Source organism: Xiphophorus couchianus, chromosome 19 (assembly GCF_001444195.1).
Source record: "Xiphophorus couchianus chromosome 19, X_couchianus-1.0, whole genome shotgun sequence".
Lineage (NCBI taxonomy): Eukaryota > Metazoa > Chordata > Actinopteri > Cyprinodontiformes > Poeciliidae > Xiphophorus > Xiphophorus couchianus.
The window spans coordinates 8,431,614-8,451,220 of record NC_040246.1 but is presented as its reverse complement, the minus strand read 5'-3'; the positions used below and the strand labels follow the sequence as shown (position 1 = coordinate 8,451,220).

Genomic DNA, 19,607 nt, shown 5'->3' with positions numbered 1-19,607 from the left:
CAGAAATATGTCTGCTTACTTTTAGGAGATTTTACTTAATGTTGCACCTAAACAGCCCAACAAATAGACTTCAACATACTCTTCACATTTTAGCATTGTTTACCTATTGCACAAATTTTATTGTTGAATTACTACCTTTATGGAACCTCGATTGTTGTTCAATTTCAATGTTCTTTATATTAATTTGGATGACGTTTAAGTTTACAGCATTTGAATCCATATGACTTCCAGTGTCCTACATGTTTTGGATATGACTGTGCCAATAACATCTGATGGAAATGGCTTTAATACTTCCTTATTGTGGTTTCAAGTTCTGCAGAGGTTCTGTCAAGGCTTGGTTTCAAAACCACTATATGAAGAGAGAGTTTTAAATCTGGAAAACATGTAAAACCTGTAGAACACCGTATCAAGGGCTGAACAAGAGATAGAACTGCTGCCACCACCGTACTTAACATTTGGCAAAAACTTCTTCTAGTTTGTCCATGTAATGAGCTGCATGTTTTATTTCTCCATGAAGATGTTGATTTTGCAACAGCACCTTCTTATTTTGGGTCATTGCAAACAGTGCGTCTGATGTTCTAGGAGTTAGAGTTAGAGGTAGGAGTAGGGTTAGGGTTTGGAGAGACATGCACCAGTTGATTGAACATTGTTGGATGTTGAAAGAGAACAATCTCTCAAAAATGCATTAAAAGTAATTGTGGAATGGACAAAACCAGGCTTGCCTTAAACCTAACTAACCAGTTGAGATAAACTCCACCCTTCCGGCAAAGATGCCTGGTGAAATATCAAGCCGGAATAGTGACAGGACTATGTTGATGGTCTAAAAGCAGCTGTTCGGGATGCATCTTGCTAAAACAGATAAACCAAATATTTGTAAGGGTATATCTATAAATTTAACATTTTAATTATGTAGATTAGAAAAAAATCATTACTATTTAAATGTATGCATGCAGTTGTAAAAAAAAAAACAAAAAAAACTCAGAACACAAAATGAACATAAGTTTATGAAGAATAGATGTGCATGTCTGATTAGAGCTCTGCAAAGAAAACAAACAGGATTTTATTGTCCTTTTAAAAACCTGGTTTTAATTGTTTGCTAGTTCAGATCCCTTCCACAATCCCAGTCATGATGTGTCAAGAAAGTGCAAACATGCATGTAAGAAATTTTTTCAATATTCCTCATTAAATATTTTTTAACTCCAAGTTTGGTTTTTGTGGGGGGTGGGAGGTTGTAACTAATAAAGTTTGAGAGTAAATATCACTTCTTGAAAATCTGAAGCAAAATTAATTGGTTGTTTCTTTAATTTTTTAACTTTAAATCTGTGACTAGAATCAAAAGTCACAGATCTTTACAAATAGACTTTTGTATTATAGCACAGCAACAGTGGCAGATTCTAGATTTTTTTTTTCTTTTTTACCATTCAGAACTTCAAAATAATCACTCTTCCTTCACGTACTCGCCCTTCTAATCTGTCTTTTATTAGATGTGTTTTCATACACACACTGGCAAAACCACAACTACGTCTTCACATCCTCATCTCCGCCAATGTGATGGCCCATGGCAGACGTGCGTTTTTGTGTCCTCACCACTGGGCTGCTTTACAAAATGAATAAAGACAGGGTGACATTTATCCTTTTTTTCATGTGCTTTGTCAAACGTACATTTTCTACCAAGCTGACCTGCAACCACTCCACAATGAAACAGACTTTTGTAGCTAATACTGTCCTTTGTGTGGAGTGTACCAGCCTGCGGCCCTTGTCATTGTGGCCTTGCACATGGACTTTAACTGTGTTTCTACCTCCAGGCAAACCATGCTGATGTCTGTGACTGTTTTTCCCCTTCCCCTACACCAGTAGGCTGCAATAGGGTTCCCTAGCTCTGGAGTGGCCTTGTCACACCATGAAATGCCTTCTCCTCACATTGTGGTCCTCTTGCCTCAGTGATTGCGGTTTTGTTTGTGTTCAAGTTGGAATCCCTTGTGTTTCGTAATCGTTGTTTTCCAAGCTAGAACTGTTGTACGGCATGTCTTAACAGTCGCAGCATTCGCTTGATGAAACTTTGCTGAACCCGCTGGCAACCTCATGCTGTTTGGTGGTGTATGCTTCCCTCATGTGGTCACTTGAAGTACTGCGGTTATAACATGCTAGAGCAAACGGTTTTTAATATTTTTCATAAAAATGACTCTAAAAAAAATTATTAAAAAAAATATATTTTTTTGAAGATTCAGATTGTATATTTTGTATGTCACCAAAGACATAGGAAAACAGATTTGGGTTGTATCTCTTTATTATAATTTTTTTCAAACTTCTAAAAGGCTTTTTAAAAAATAGTTGGATAAGAGAAAATGGACAATAAATTCAACTTGAACACCTACTTCTTGTTTGTAAATCATACTTATTTATTGTTTGATGATTTCACTGGAAGAAGAACAGTTTGAATAAAATCATTGCCATGTTGAGTACATGTATCAGAACTATGTATGCCACTTAAATAAACAATGATAAACTGGTATTACATCCATTCCTTTGGTTTAATAATTTTTTAAAGTGAATATTTAGCTTTCAGGTTGCACATTTATTTATTTATTTTTCCTCTGTTTTTGGTATAACAAGCTATTTTTGTTTAGGCTTTCTCACATTTTTTATGACCATTACTTCTAGTTCATGTAATGTTTGGTAGATTTCTTTTCTGTGAAGTTGTGACTTGTAACTGCTCAAATAAGGAGAATATGTATATTTGACAATAGGTGAAAGACACTTAAGCACAATATATGGCCATTAACATCAGTACTGGCCGTTGTTGGTCATTTTTCAGGTAAAACTGGACTTATATAATAATTACTGTTTGACCAGGACTTTGTATTTCCGATTTATGATCTTTATTTGCACAATGATATGTCAACTAAATGCTTCACTTTGTCAGTCTTATATAAAGATGTTAAACTAGTTTAAAATCAGTATTTTATGTTGGTTAACTCAGCATCTGAATGTTATATCAGTGTTGAAAAAGCAAAGGTACAGTTGTTTCAGAGAAAAGCACTGTGCTAAATCACTCATTAATAATTAAACACACAATATCCAAAGATGAGAAGAAACATTGAAGATGTTTTTGTTATAAATCTCTAAGCTGCTAATTTACATTTTCAGTACACCTTTAGTGATGCAAGCACTTTCTTTGACATTAATTTCTTAATCTATTGAGCCAAAAAGAATGTGTTAAGTTCCTGTAAACCTTGTGTTAGCTTCTAAACATTAGTTTATACTAAATTTGACCTTATTAAAAGTATCATGCAATTTTAAAAGACCATCCTACATTTGCTCTAAGTATTATGCTGACACACTCATTGCATTTCTGAAAGTTGTTTTTTAATTCTTAAAATTATTTTTGCAGGAATTTTGCCTTTACAATACAGAATGTTATTTGTTTATCAGAAATTATATTTTACTTCCCCGACATGCTCCTCTAAATACCAGTTTAGTTCTTTCTGTCATAATATTTTGAACTGCTTTGAATTAAAAATGATAACCAAGAAAAATATGTAATTTGTAAAGTTGTGACTTTTAAGAAAACAAGAAAGACGAGAGCTATTTTTGGCTGCCAACATATGCTGAATACTGCCAAATAAAATGATGAAAGACTTGATAAAGACAGTAAAAGGTGGATTGAAGAAGAAACGTGGTGAAACTGGTTTTAACTCATATATTCTACTGAATAAACGTCTTGCTTAGCGGAACGAAAGAGCGGATTGTTTGTAGTTGGGGACGACTATCTGGACGTACCCATTCAGGAAGTTAGACGCTTTCAGCGCGTTTTGTCACGCTCATGTTGATTAAACATATTAAAGGTTAGTAAGCTTACTTCGGTATTTATTTCCATTACGTTTTTCTATTGCATTTACTTTAATGTATCCGTTTTAAATAATTTTACTTCTGACCCGGACTTACAATCTCTTTCTGCCTCCCATTCTTTATTTACTGTATTATTGCTTTTAACATTATACATATGTAGTATCCACATCAGGAGCCTAGTTCTGCTGTATTGTTTACTATTGCGCCAATAGCTATTTTATTCTATTTTGTTTTCCTCTTATTTCAAATGGCAGCCTTTTGAGATGGCCACCACGGAGAAAGAGAGTCCAGCTAAAAAGGTTGCAGCGCCTTCAGTGTCCCAAATAAATGCTGAATATGTCACGCAGGTAACCACGTACACCAACGAGTTATGTTATCTTAAGTCTCAGCTTTTAATATGTGCACTTATTCTAACAAGCAGATATTAGTAGCTGTTGAAAGCTAAATGCAAGGACCGATAAGATCCGTACCTCAGTAAACAACATTGTATGAATGTGTACTTATAATTGGCATTACATATTCTATGTCTTGTTTCTTGTTATCAGCTGGCTAATAAATATTGGGCTCCCCATGTAAAGGAAAAGCTGCCTTTTGACGCTCAGGTGAGTCATATGGGGCATCTTAAAGATAATTATGTGATTTATGTTTATTGCAAATATGTTGAACGTACCGGTTAGCCATAACTTTAGTCCTTTTGCATAATGGTTTTCTGTCATATGAGACGATAAAGGACTACATTGAATTAGAAAATCGCGGAATGGCGATGTTAGTGGTAAATATTGCGACAAAGCAGTAAATTAATATTTTCCCCACTCCTCCTTTATTTGGTGACTAGTGACCATTTATTGGAAAGAGTCTCCAATTAGCAAGTTAAATGACATTTGGGTATCAGTTTAAACTTATGTCATTTTGGCCAAAAAGAATGTAACTTCCTTCATCCCATGACATATTATTTGTTATGTTTAGGTGATGGAAGATGTCTATGAAAAAGAGATTTTCTCATCAAAGTAAGTACATATTTTTTTGTTTGTTTTTTTATTTAAACTGCAGTTAAATGTCTGATGAATAAAAAATGACTCCTTATTGCCTTCTTGAATTGTTTACAGATTCGCCATCAGAAAAATTATGCTACTTGAATTCAGGTTAATGTATTTCCATTTTATCTCCTTACTTCACACATTAAGCATCCATTGGTGTGTTGAATATTTACTGTATTTTATTTTCCTCTCACCCTAGTCAATACCTTGAAAATTATCTGTGGGTGAATTACACACCTGAGGTCTCCAGCAAAGCCTTTATCATGTCCATTTGTTGCATCGTCAATGAGAAGTTCAGAGAAAACGTTCCAGCTTGGGAGGTAAGAGAATTGTTATATCCATGTTGTGCCAAATTCTCATTTGATATATATCCTTCTTTAAAACTATATTTACACAATTTAAAAAAAACAAACATCCAAACAGATTGTCATTCTACAACTTTCTCCTTGTCTTTTCTTTGGTGTTTATCAGGTGTTCAAAAAGGAGCCCACACACTTCCCGTTTTTCTTCAAACGTGTGATGGAAGCTGTGCTGGCAGGCGAGGAGGCTGGTCTCACCTTAAAGGAGCAAACCATACTTCTGGTCTTCCTGGACCACTGCTTCAACAGTTTGGTGTGTAGTATTATTATAACACCTTACATTACCTTAACCTCCCTAAGAAAGCAAAAGATAGTTTCTACATTTATATATGAGCATTCCAAATCGCAGGTTTATCCTTTAGTTCATGTAAACATGGTCTGAAATTAGGAAGAACCTCCATCAAAAAAACGTATGAATTTATAACAAAAAGTTCAGGTAAATCACAATGAAATTCAGAAGGAAGTGTGGTGATTTGTTTGGCACAGAGATATTATTTTCTTTACAAAAAAAATAAAAAATAAACTCATTCCACATGTCTCAGAGGGGAGATCTATCTACATTATAGTGCCAAAAGCATTGGGTCATGCATGCGCATCATTAAACTGCAGTTAACCAACCACCCAGTTTCTGCAACCGAGGATCGGACCGCCAGGGTCCCCTCCCTAGGCCGCCACCCATCACACAGTGCACCCGACCCCTTTAAGTTTAAGTTTAAGTATCTCGGGATCTTGTTCACGAATGGGGGAAGAAGGGAGCGGGAGATTGACAGGCGGATTGGCGCAGCATCTGCTGACAAGCGGGCGCTGTACCGGTCCGTCGTGGTGAAGAGAGAGCTGAGCCAAAAAGCGAAGCTCTCGATTTACCGGTCGATCTACGTTCCCACCCTCATCTATGGTCATGAGCTTTGGGTCATGACCGAAAGAACGAGATCGCGGATACAAGCGGCCGAAATGGGTTTTCTCCGTAGGGTGGCTGGGCTCTCCCTTAGAGATAGGGTGAGAAGCTCAGTCATCCGGGAGGGACTCAGAGTAGAGCCGCTGCTCCTTCACATCGAGAGGAGCCAGTTGAGGTGGCTTGGGCATCTGGTCAGGATGCCTCCTGGACGCCTCCCTGGTGAGGTGTTCCGGGCACGTCCCACCGGGAGGAGGCCCCGGGGAAGACCCAGGACACGCTGGAGAGACTATGTCTCTCGGCTGGCCTGGGAACGCCTCGGGATTCCCCCGGAGGAGCTGGAAGAAGTGGCCGGGGAGAGGGAAGTCTGGGCCTCCCTTCTGAAGCTGCTACCCCCGCGACCCGACCTCGGATAAGCAGAAGAAGATGGATGGATGGATGGATAACCAACCACCCTCATAACCCTCATATGTGATTTATTCATGAATATGAAATTAGTTGAAATGGTCTTTAGATTAGGTCAGGAATATATTTATCAAAATATATTTAACAAATGTCTTCTTCAAATGTCTGATGTATTTGCTTACTGTGCAGGAAATAAGTTTTTGTTGTGTAACAAGCTGAAATTAGAACATAGTTTTTTGATTTGACTGCTTAGGTATCCATCCTGCTGGTAGCACACCAAATATTGTAAATACGGTTCTAGATTATTATCTGTTTTTTGAGACATAACATTCATAAATATTTAAACTATGTCTTTATTTTAAGTCAATCAAAGATGTTTAGCCTCCTTTCAAAAAACTGAATGGCAGTGAGCAGCAACAAGTAGGGAAGAGAGTCGGGTTGCTTTCACTCTGCTATTTTCTCTGGTGTATCTTTAAATGGACTTCAGCCCATGGAAACAATATGAAGGAAAATCTTTAGCAGTTTTTAAACGTTTTAAAAGTTTTGTATATACGCTGGGAAATGGACCATGCCTTTTTACATTATTTTAGGTGATTCAAGGTAGTAGACCTTCAGATAATATTCCTTTATTATTTTTCAATATAGTCAGCAGTGAGGCCTTTATAAAAATTATTACTAAAATTACAACATTGTTGTAGTTTTAATTGATTGACTAAATGTTTACCAGTTTATTTTACACATCTATGGAAAACACTCATTTTTCAAAGTTTAAAGCTGATTAAATTGAGACTAAAGTTCAATTTAACTTTTCTAAGATTTCTGTAAACCTCAAAATTTTTGTTGTGTGCATATTGATGACAAACTTCAACCATTTTTGGACCAATTGCTGATTAAAGTTCAATTTAACTTTTCTAAGATTTCTGTAAACCTCAAAATTTTTGTTGTGTGCATATTGATGACAAACTTCAACCATTTTTGGACCAATTGCTGATTTTTTCCCCCCCTCTATATGTTTAACTATGAAAATGAGAATACCTGTCTTTTAAGGTTGGCTTACTTGATAAGAAGGAAAGAACACAACATGAGTGGCATGTATTCTTACATCCAAAATTTGACTACTTAGTCAAATAGGTATCCAGACAAGATGTCCTTAAAATGGTTTGATACATTTTCCCTATTATTGGGGAGAGGGAGATGTAAAATATATGTAACCCAGAATATTAAGTCCAGGTCAAAAACGTTTATTGTTATTATTATTTTTAATTTAATTGATTTACAAAAATGTTATTGTTTAAAACTGAACTAAAAAGCCTTCTCCGTTTAAAGACAGGTAGATAAAACCGGATATTAAAGATGCAGTAAGATTTGAGGCAGTTACTTATAATGCCCACTAAGTGGCAGTAACAGATAAAGCACTGCAAGCACTCTGTCATTTCCCAAAATAACTGCATGGGACCACAGGGAAACGCTGCAGATGTCTCACCTCAGAATCTGCTGTGATAGCTTGCTGGCCTGAAATCACATCCTATAAAGGCTTGTAAATATTTTATTTGGAGATTTTTATTAAGGGTCCAGATGCAATAAAAATCTGTCATGCATTGTGCATTCTGACAACTCCTTCCCCCTTCCTATCTCTTTGTATCCCTCTCTTCTTCCCAGGAGGTGGATCTGATCAGAGAACAGGTGCAGCAGCTCATCTCTCTGCCTATGTGGATGTGCCTCCTACCAGTAAGATTAAAATCATAGCCATAATTACATTTTGGTGGTGAATATTGACTAAGTAATTTTCCCTTTTTTATTTCAGTCTTACCCCATGCAGACTTATTTTTATTTGTATGTGTGTGTGTGTGTGTGTTTATAGTCCAGACTCCTACAAGAGCTGAAGAAAGTTCCCAAGCTGCAGAAGTTTTGGAATCTAATCAAGAAAAAATTTGATAAGATGGATGCCGAAGCAGTGGAGCAGTAATATAATTTTCTTTGCTAAGCACGTTTAGAAGATCTATAGTTATTATGACATTATAATTCATGATTTGCAGCTACTGATTTGTTTTCTTTCTGTCTTCCCCAGAGCAACCAAGGAAAGGACTTTCCTTTCGTCTCTCATTAAAAAGTTTCGGGTCATTCTGATGTCAGTTCCAGCTGAGGGTAATTGGAAGAAATGCTTTTAGCTCTTTAGGGAAATGGTTCTTATTGGGTAGAATAAAATAGGATGAAATCAAATTAGAAAAAAAAACTGCATCTCTGTTATTGATCACTGCATTTTAAATTATTAATAACATGGCACAGTCCTACATCTTTTTAGCTATTTAGGAGAAACTGCACATTGTTCTACACCTGAAATTTTATTTTCTTCAACCAAAAAATATATATATTCATTTATTACATGCAGATTGGTAGATAAACAATAGATGAAAAATATCTGCACCCAATGAAAAACACTACAAAGTAACATTCTGAAGGGATAGAAAAAAAAAAACACTGATAGTGTATTTAAAAATATTGTATTCAAATGTATCCATTTGATTTAGTAGGCAATACAACAACTTGGGGGGGGGGGCATTTTAAATGAACTGTACGGTTTTCAACTTGGACCCCTTCTATTCCATTTGGATCAATGTTGCTAAAGCTATGCGCTAATTGAAAAAAGTTCCACAAATGTGAAGATACACAACAGATAAACTCTATTGAAAATATCACTTTTTTTAATGCATGCTTTGAGTTGCACTACTTTCTACTTTCCTTCTGAGTGCTGGCAAAGAAGCATTCACTCAGTCACTGTACACCCACTGGCACCGACCACGGAGTGTGGTAATGCAGGCCGACACACAGACCCCCTACCTGAATGCTAAAAACAGAATCTGTGTTTAGGTAGAATTCAACGCTGACATACTAGATTATGATCTAGAGGCCAGCGGGATACGCTTCAGTCGCATCCTTGCTGCATTCGTCGACTATAAGTGCAGAACACGCTCGCCTAATGTGGAGTTGGGTCCCAGCATGCCGCTCTGCTGAACATGCAGCATCTTATAGAAAGGTCCATTCGGACAGCATGACACCTTCATTGTTGTCCACATGCATTTCTTTAATGAAAATATGGGTCCTTTACAGCACTGCAACATTCAGTGTTTCATATCTTTCTTAAAAGTGGGTTGTTAGATCTAAGCTGCAGTTGCATTCAACAGTGTCTTTTATTGTTCACAGGGCCTGTTCCCATGGAAAAAGTGCATTACTGCGAAAGATTCATTGAGCTGCTGATTGATTTAGAGGTAAGACACATCATGTATTCACATTCTGTCTTAGTCAGTCTTACAAAATGTCTCTATTCAAGCATATCTGTCATGTTTTATTTGAAATTTACAGTGTAACAGCTTATCATTCACAAATTAATAACAATTTTACAGTTGAAACTTGATGGTCTGATATCAGTTTTTAGCTCCTCCAAGTGAATACTTTGTAGAATCACCTTCCACTGCAGTTACAGTCAATAATCTTTTGGTTTTCTGCCAGTTTTTAAATTGCTGAGTTGGAAAAACATTTGTAAACAATTTTCCTCCAGTATTTGAAGCAGGAGTGTTTCATTTGAGTCAAGGAGGAGTTACTTTCAGGTACATGAGTTTTTAAATTTGTAGCATCTGGTGAACGTGGTGGTATGACGATTAATGTTACAGTTCTGTTCGCTGGTGTTTTTTCTTATCATTGTTTGCAATTTTGAGATCTTCTTTTCTTTAATTTTATTTGGTTTGATGAGCTGTTTGGAAATTTGATAACAGTCAATTAAAAAAGAACTGCCAGTGACAAAATCACTTTGTTTTGTCATGTCATTTGTGAAATTTAATTGCATTTGTTTGCATAAAAAGAAACTGGCCTGGGAATGTAAATTTGTCAATGAGGCTGGTGATGACACATCATCCCATAAAACTGATTTTAGTGCTGCTGTTAGCGGTGAATAGAGTTCATGTGGCTGTTTGCTGACAGGCTGGCCTTGCAGTTCCTGGCAGCGTCGAGTGGCCGGCCAGCTGACTGTCTCTGCAGACTTCCCCTGTCCTTCAGCAATATCATTTTACAAAGACTCGGTTGCATGGAGTCCATACTTCCTTTCCACAGTGATGACCTGGAAATGAGAGCCCAGGAAAAAGATCTGTGTGGCTTTCTTTATGCTGGCTCCAAGGACCGTGTTGAGATCAAAGACAGTGCTGGATATCAAAGTATCTGTTCAGCTCGTGTTTGGGTGTAACTCGCTGCACCTGCTACCTCTGAAGAACAGTCTTAAATGAATAAAGGATGATTCCATTTTAGTTTTGTTTCTTTCTTTAGAATTTCACGTTTCTAGTGTATTTACCTTTATTGCTTTCTTGCCCGAGTATTTTTTTCAGTTAATGTAGTTTGATTCTATATGTATCAGCCATGCTTTTACTCTGAGTTGCCCTTAAGCATTTTCAGAGTTTTCACAAAGCATCGTATCATATTATTTCCTCTCTTTCTGCAACAACAAGCTTTATTTATCCCTCTATTCTAGTGAGAGTAAAGGGAGTTGACTTGCGTATGTTGTTGTCTTACTGTCAGTGTTGTTATTTTTTTCATTTCTGTCAACCTTAAAACATAAAAGAAGCATTATCCCATCTTGCTAATCATAACCTGACAATCATTTTAATGACTACGTACATGAACTTGTCTGTCTAGGCGCTCCTTCCTACACGGCGTTGGTTCAATACTGTGCTGGACAACTCCCACTTGCTGGTCAACTGCCAGCTTTCTGGTCTCACCAAAAGAGAGAAGGAAGGACACCTTTTCTGTCAGGTACAAAACTTGCAAAGATTTCAATTCTACAGACATGGAGGGGGAATGCAAAGAGGTGTAAAAAGCCTTAAATTTAATTAAACTTTTATTTCTGTAGCATGACCTGATTCAGAAAATTTTGGAAACATATATGATTAAATAGTTATTGTGTGCTGATTTGAACAAAATGCTCTATTTGATGTAATAGAAGTCATAAGTAGCCTTCTTAGTTTTTTGTTTTTTTTAAATCAGTATTTGTGTTGCAGTCGGGCTTTGGCCCCAGTGAAGTGGAGATGCTGCCATTAAATCCATTACCAATGAAACTGCAATGGATGTTTCAATACTTTTTATTATAATTTTCACTAAAAATCTAAAAATTTTCACTATAATCACTAAAAATCACCATAAACCTACAGTATGTGCACCTTATCCATCAATATGAACAACAAAATCAATGGTGGCACACTCATTAATTTCCTTAGCAATTATTGAAAAATGAATGCAATATATGTGTTGACCTTAGGTCTGGAAATCTCTACAGCTGAATAGTTAGCTCTTTGTTGGAGACCTAGAGCAAAGAGTGACATGTTATAGTCAGAGTATTCATAGCTTCTTATTTTAAGGCCTTTGTACACATCTTTACCAGAAACAGGTGGGGGACTCAAACAAACTACCAAAACAAAGTATTTCAGTGTTTCATCCTCTCTTCTGATTGTAGCTTCTTGACATGCTGAAATTCTACACTGGCTTTGAGATCAATGACCAGACAGGAAATGCTTTGACTGAGAAAGAGATGACCACTCTGCACTATGACAGAATCACTTCACTCCAGGTAATAAAACAAAACAGCGCAGTTGTATACTTTTGCTGATAATTTTGTGGGTCATTCCTCCTGGTAAGATATTATATATCACAATATATTACATCTTCTCACTGGTGATGTGTAATTATACAACATTTTATTACTTTTTCACAACTTAATTTTCCTTTCAGAGAGCTGCCTTTGCTCATTTCCCAGAGTTGCATGACTTTGCATTGTCCAATGTTGCTGCTGTGGACACGAGAGAGTCTTTGACCAAACTCTTTGGGCATCTCAGGTAAAGAAAGAAGAGTGACTCAGATTTAGAATTTGTAAGACAAGATCAAAGACATCTGTTTTTTGTGTGTGTCTATTTTCAAAAAGTTTCTCCAACATTTTTCATCTTTATAAAAAAATTTGTTTTCCTATATAACTGCTTAAAGGAAGCACTGCCAAAGAAGGCAGTAGATTTTGGAGTTGATCTTCAGTTTGAAAAGGTGCAATTAGCTAATTTTTATTAACCCATGCAGATACTAGTACCCTACCTCCACCTTGTATCTCACCGGTCTGCAAAACCTTTGAAAGATTTGTCTTCAGATATTTCTTAGCCCAGTCTTATCGTGGGATGTTGTTTAGTGTTTAGTGGGTTTGAATCTTCCCTGCACTGAAAACTGAACACACTTTTCTCTTTGGAAGTCCAGATACATTGTAGTTCTGGAACATGACAGCCTCACGTTTGATTTTTCTCAAATTCTTTCACTTAATTTGTAACTTGAGTTCTCAACACGTTTCTTGCAACAAACCATTCTGTGAGGGTTTTTTCCCCCGTTTTGTGGTTCTTTGATCACCGCACAACATTTTGGCAATTTAAAAAGGGTTGCGTCTCTCTGAACAGCCTTTTTGAAGGTCTGTTAGATATGATTTATGGCCCCTTTTGCCTGTGCACTTTAAGCTTCCTAGAAATTATTTACACTTTGAAAGAGATTTGATCTCTTTAGACCAGACCCTCCCTCATTAAACAAATTCACATCACCTAATATGTCTAAAACTAGTGAGCATTTTAGTTTATATAATTTTGAGTTTGAAAATACGGTCTAAATGCTTACTTGCCTAATAATTGTGCACATAGTGTATAAATGCTTGACACATTGTTAAATGTGATCAAATCAGCTAATTACACCTAGTCTCTTTTTTGTGGCCAAATTTAGGCCAGACATTTAGACTACAAAATATTTAGTTTTTAACACATTTTCCAGGCTAAATGAAGTCAAGGACTTGACAATCCATAAAAGCCTGTGTTTGGAGGAACGTTACCTAATCAAAATGTCACAGAAGTCGCAGTCAAAATTCAGGCCCTACATTTACAGTTAAGTTACCGCTGTGTTGTAATATAGCCAAGCTGCCATTGCTGCCTGACTTCCTTGCTAAAAGGTGGCTAGTGAACCCTTGAACAGGCAGCTGGTACAAGCCAGAGAGGCACGCCTCATTAATTTAATCGATTTGCAGTGGCTCGAGAATAAACTCTTTGAACAGCTGTGTTTGTCAAATCATATTAGCTGGCCAAATAGCCAAAAACCGCCCTCACTTTGATGAGCAGTCCTGTGTCTCAGTGGCTGTGAGAATCTAGATTAACTTTAGGTATACATAACTGTATAATCGCTTATATGCTGCTGATCTGCAAAAACTTATTAGATGTATGTGTTTTGACATTGTAATTTTCCTGAGTACATGTTATCACTGTGCATTAACCCTATAACACATTTAACAGTGTGAGCCATTTCACATGTTGGTAGAAACTATTTTTTTTTTTCCCTTCCCAGAATTTGGGTGTGAATATTGAACAGGCTGCATTTTCCACATCTTTCCTAGCTGCCACTGAAGCAACCGTTGAGTAACTCTAAATGTGGCGATCAAATTTAGCCATGCAGTTTTCGCCCAAACAACTCATCCATATGCCAGTTTATTCCAGCTGTGCTAAACACAGGCTAAGCTCCCAGTCAACGACCACTCTGAATTTATCCGCTAAATGCCTCACACACAACAAATGCACCTTTATTGTACAGTCTGCCCACACTTTTAAACACTCCCACCAGTCTGCCTGCATGGAGACAAACTGTCAATTCTTTCAAACATGGCAAATGCATTGTAGGCAAAGAAGAGAAGTTAACTACATGATGAAATACAGTGGTAGCAGTATTTGTTCTCAAAGGAATACATCTGTACTTGTGATTGTTGTCCTCAAACTGGTGGATTTACTGAATACGAACCCTCCTTTGCTAGCTAAATACAAAATTGTCATAGGAAAGTGACAAAATACTGAGACATTTATTTTACTTGACTCAAAAAAATTTATCAAACTTACAAGGTCTTTCAAAGTAGTCATACGCTTTTAAACCTTTTCGCATTTTGCCTCATCACAATAAAACTTTGTTGCATTTTATAAAACAACTCAAAGTAGAAGAATCAAGAAAGTGTTTGGTGCATTTGTATTTAAACGTAGAGCTACCACCCGAGCAGAAGAAAAACACAGTTATATCCTGTCAGAACATGAACATTTTATTATACCGAAAATGTTTTATCATGTTATTACAATAAATTTTCACATTTTAACAATATTAAGTTAATACAGCATGCATATTTCCCAGGTTTGCATAGTATAGTGATTGTATCATAATAACATGATATGTTCTACACACATAAAAATGACATGATGATTAGATTAAAGGGAGGCGATTAAATCCTTTTCCAATTTACTATTGAAAAGTTCCTGATATGTCCCCGTTCTACCTTGTTCTTAAAATGTCCTCACTCTACCCTGTCAGTGTCTCCGCTGTCAGTCAGGACCTGATCCAGTCATCTTGCTTACCCCGACTGACTTATTGTGCCAACGTTATCTTGTTGCTGAGGGAAGGAACTTCCACGCGAGCCATGCCAGGTCATTCACTGGGCCACCAAAGTGCAACACTGGCAAAATTGCCACCCTGCTGCTCAAGTGTGTGGGTGCACATGCACGGTCGCAGTTGCTTAGTGCCACGTGTGGCTGTCCAGGCCTGTCACAACGTGTCCAGGTCCTGTCCTTTGCTGTTCACCAGAGTCTTCCTGTGTCACAGTGTGGAAGGCTGATTAAAACGAGTCTGCATGCAAAGAGCCGCGCCTCAGCTTTCCCAGCCTGAGATGGGCTTTGGTTTTCCTAATCCTGTCTCTGAGTGCGCCCTCGGCCCTTAACTCACATGCTGACGGTGCAGAAGAGCCGTGTCAAACCAAACAGAGAAATTGCTTTGTGCCGCAGTGCTAATAAGTATGAATTATTTGATAAGGCTGTGTATTGTCACACAGACAGTGTTGACAGAATTTTAAACATTTGTCTATCAGGAATGTAGTTTCAAAAAGTGCTAGAGAGACAGATTTTTCTTCATAGATATGGTTTGCACAAGCATCATGCTGTTTTATATCTCTCAGATGTGGGTAAAAACCATGTTGTCCTTGTTGTTCCTCTGAATCGTCATAATTTTAGCCATTGCCAAAAATCATTATCTCAGTACTCCAGTAAGCTAATATCTGATTTCAATCCTGCATACTCTGGATGAGTGTCAGCTAAATTAATACCACAGAAATATTTTTCTCCGGTTTTCATTTTTTCTCTGACTAACCAATTGTTTTTCCTTTTCTCTGCAGTCCCAACATGCTCCACCGGGTGGCCTCATACCTGTGTCTCCTGCCTGAGCTACCTGAAGGCCAAGACACAACCATTGAGAAAGAATTTCTCCTCGAGATGATGGTAGGATTCAGTGTTTTAAGATGTTGTGAGAATGTCATCATTTGAACTGCTATAGTAAATGTGTGTAACTTTAAAAATTTAAAACTGAAGAGAAAAATGTCACTTTGCAAGAAGCAGGTCTTCTTTTCTGAAAAAACATCTATTTAGTTTATTTTGTGCTTTTAAGTTAGTTACACTTTTAAGTTGATGTAGTCAGTGTTGGTTGCTTAACTGACTGATGAGAAAGTTCCCATGGCAATAGTTTGTGGACTATTTTTTTAACATATTGTATTTCAATTCATGGTGTAAAATTATGGAACAAGTTAAATGAAGAGTTCAGACAAAGTCAAAATTTAATACAATTTAAAAGGAAATATAAGAAGGTCATTTTCTCAAGATGTAGAAATATGGGTGAGATATAGCACTAATGTGTATGTAAATTGAGACTAATATTTATTCAACAATATATTTTGCATATATTTAGACATATATAAACCCAGATAAATTGGAAAATTAATTAACCTATGTTTATTTTTTAATTTGATTTAATAATGAGGGTCCATCTGAAAATATGGTATGAGTTTGTGGGGTAGGAGTTCATAAGTTTCTTACTTCTTCCTACTCTTTTTCGAGCATGTTAAGATTATTGTGGTAGAAAAATATGTGTCTTTTGCATTCCTTGTTCATGTGTGTGATTTTATACTTATATCATGTCCGAAATAAATAAATAAAAAAATAGATAAAAAAATAACATGGAAAATTTTTTATTTTTATGTCTCTGTGTTTAATCTACCTCCTTTGCACCTTAAAAGTGAAATATCAGCAGGTGTTTTCTTAGTTATAACAAAGATAATAAACATGAAGCTAAGGCAGCAGCAGAATTTTTTCCTTACATTATTAACCTTGAATTTCTGTCTACGTTTTATCTCAATCACCCATAGGTGTCTCGCCATGAGCGCAGAATCTCTCAGATTGAGCAGTTGAACCAGATGCCCCTTTATCCAACAGAGAAGATAATCTGGGATGAAAACATCGTCCCAACGGAGTATTACTCAGGCGAAGGTAGGAAAAATATGTGTGAACTGGGATTTCATTAATGCACTGTGTACGGTGAGTGCCTTTACACCCACATATTGTATTGTGCTTCATGTGAAGTGCTGTGCCTGCAGGGCTTTGGCACCTTTTTCTGTTTTAATCCTGTTTATTTAGAGGTGACACAATTACAAAAAAATCTGCATAATTTACTCAAAATCTTTGTTAAATCCATTGTTTTTACTCATGTTTATTGTTTGACTTGTTGACCTTCTTAGGTTGCTTGGCGCTACCAAAGCTGAATCTCCAGTTCCTGACGCTTCACGACTACCTTTTGAGGAACTTTAACCTCTTTCGTCTGGAGTCCACATATGAGATCAGACAGGACATTGAAGATGTGGTGTGGAGAATGAAACCATGGTGGGTAAACTGATTCAGAATAGCAGGTAAAACACGGATCAATATTAGCGTGTCTGTTCCTGTCTGTAGATGCCGTCACATTGAAACATAGTGGCAGATCCTAATTTGCCACTTACTTAATCACTAACTTTAAAAGTGATTAAAGTATGTAAAGTGATACAGCAACCTGCTCTGTGTTTTACCAGAACTAAATAAGCAAGCTGTAGAGTCATGAGTTGCCTTAGATCAAACTCATTTCCAATTCTAAACAGCCTTCAGCACCTGTGGTGACTCTTGTCTTTCTGTTCACACAGGCAATCAGAATATGGTGGAGTGGTGTTTGGAGGCTGGGCTCGGATGGCTCAGACTATCACTACTTTTTCCATCGTTGAAGTTGCGAAGCCCAACATCGGAGAGAGCTGGCCTGCTCGTGTACGGGCTGACGTCACAGTTAACCTCAATGTCCAAGATCACATCAAACAAGAATGGGAAGGTAAAAACTGACCGTGATCCAACTTAAATACTTTTTACATTTTTATAGAACATTTCTGCCATGTGTTTCCCCATTAAGCATTTCTTAAAATAAATAGATAACAGATGTCTCACCTTGTTTGATTTTGTGGTTCTCTTCCAGAGGTGTTAATTCTGTAGAAGGTATTCTTATAACTTCAAGGTATTTATAGTTGGGAAAATGTATGTAGATGAGTGAAATGGTTGTATGAACATGTAAGTATTAGATTAAGTCTCTAGATCCACATACACTTCATCTTTTATTGGTTGCTGTAAATCTCAAGAAATACAAACATGTTTAAATTTAAGTTTTCATTTTCCTGTTGTCTCTAATAGTTCTCCTTCTCTGTTTCCCCTCTTTGCAGGTCTGCGAAAGCACGATGTTTGCTTTCTGATCACAGTGCGCCCCATGTTGCTCTACGGCACTCGCTTCGACCGACGTCAGCCCTTTTTGGACCAGACCGGCCTGGTGTATGTGAGAGGCTGCGAGGTCCAGGGTATGCTGGATGAAAAGGGCCGTGTTATTGAAGAAGGTAAAGTAGCAATTACCTATGAAAACACACCAGAAAGCCATGAGACATTTAACCAGGCGTACCCATAGTGTTTATTACTATGAGCAAATCCTCAGGATGGGTCAGATTTGTGTTTTTAATGGTAGAATTTTAATTTAGACCTGGTATGTTAGTGTTAACATTTCATCAACTTTAGATCAACAACAATCCTGAGTTCTGCCTAATTTTTCAGGAGCATTTGCTGCAGAAAATCAGTAAGCTCTTAGATCTGCAACAATGCTTTTCCCAGTTGTAATATATTTTACCATAGATTGTTTTCTCAGCAATAGGACCAGCTTATAGCTGATTAAGTCTTTATTTTTTGCTGCTTAGTTTTATTTCAATGCAACTGGTGCAATTGAATCACCTCCTTACTCTCTAAATTAAACAAATTAAAGTTTGTAGATTGTTTTCCTCTGTTTTCCATTTTTTAAAAAACATTTCTGTAATGTTCTTACATAAGTGCTTTACATTTAAGCTTTACAAATCAGTAAAATGTTGTTCTGATATATTTTCTTCTAAATTAGAGTATATATGTGTTGCAATAAGAAGTTGGTGCCATTAAAATACCCTTTTGAAATGCATTCCATGCATGCTTTCTCATATATAAATAGAGAAGCTGACCACTCCCAAAAATCATTATCAGAACAGTTTACAAATTCATCCCTCCTTCATCTGAAAATGAAACATGTCTTTAGTAAAAAAAATTGTTTTACAACACTAAATATAATCTGAATCATTACGATTTCTTTGTGTTTTTGAAATATGAAAAGCACAAATAAATCCTTAAATGGCTCAAATCTGCCATTTAAGAAATACAAGTATTTAGTACTTAAAGTACTTAAAAGTAATGGTAACCCAAAAAAGTGAAAGAAAATTAGCATATTTGTATTTTTTCACCTGTTGGTATAAAGCATAAAAACAGCTTTAACATATAAAATAATAGTGAAAACATTCTATATAATTATGAGTAAAGCATATTTATAAAAAAATAATAGCTATTGACAGATCTGCCAATTACTTGAGCGGTAAATTGCTACCTGCTGTACTCTTCTTTGAAGTGGTTTGCTTCTGCAGCTTCACCCAAGTTACCCTCCAAGCATCTTCTTAGTCTTCCCTCAGAGCATGTGTCCTTTTGTTGAAGCACCCTTCTCCCTATCTTGTCTCATCTGCTTTGATCAAATATGGAGAAGGAAGGGTTTTCTAAGTAGACACAATGCCAGGAGACATGTCCTGCCAGA

General features: G+C 36.7%; 1 protein-coding gene across 2 annotated transcripts in view; it reads left to right on the top strand.

Moving 5' to 3' along the window:
- The first annotated feature begins 3,742 nt into the window (after nt 1–3,742).
- aqr (aquarius intron-binding spliceosomal factor) overlaps nt 3,743–19,607 on the top strand; it is a 48,918-nt gene continuing 33,053 nt past the window's right edge. Inside the window, exons 1-19 of one of the 2 annotated variants that reach the window (XM_028000870.1) lie at nt 3,743–3,845; nt 4,104–4,196; nt 4,395–4,451; nt 4,816–4,856; nt 4,956–4,991; nt 5,086–5,206; nt 5,358–5,498; nt 8,202–8,270; nt 8,404–8,504; nt 8,611–8,687; nt 9,744–9,808; nt 11,223–11,339; nt 12,037–12,150; nt 12,312–12,415; nt 15,793–15,895; nt 16,816–16,936; nt 17,185–17,326; nt 17,620–17,798; nt 18,181–18,348. In XM_028000870.1, the coding sequence (XP_027856671.1) occupies nt 4,113–4,196; nt 4,395–4,451; nt 4,816–4,856; nt 4,956–4,991; nt 5,086–5,206; nt 5,358–5,498; nt 8,202–8,270; nt 8,404–8,504; nt 8,611–8,687; nt 9,744–9,808; nt 11,223–11,339; nt 12,037–12,150; nt 12,312–12,415; nt 15,793–15,895; nt 16,816–16,936; nt 17,185–17,326; nt 17,620–17,798; nt 18,181–18,348 (1,840 nt within the window). In that variant the 5' untranslated portion in view covers nt 3,743–3,845; nt 4,104–4,112. Of the gene's footprint in view, nt 3,846–4,103; nt 4,197–4,394; nt 4,452–4,815; nt 4,857–4,955; nt 4,992–5,085; nt 5,207–5,357; nt 5,499–8,201; nt 8,271–8,403; nt 8,505–8,610; nt 8,688–9,743; nt 9,809–11,222; nt 11,340–12,036; nt 12,151–12,311; nt 12,416–15,792; nt 15,896–16,815; nt 16,937–17,184; nt 17,327–17,619; nt 17,799–18,180; nt 18,349–19,607 lie in introns of those variants that run through there. The other variant, XM_028000871.1, reaches the window with a different exon arrangement.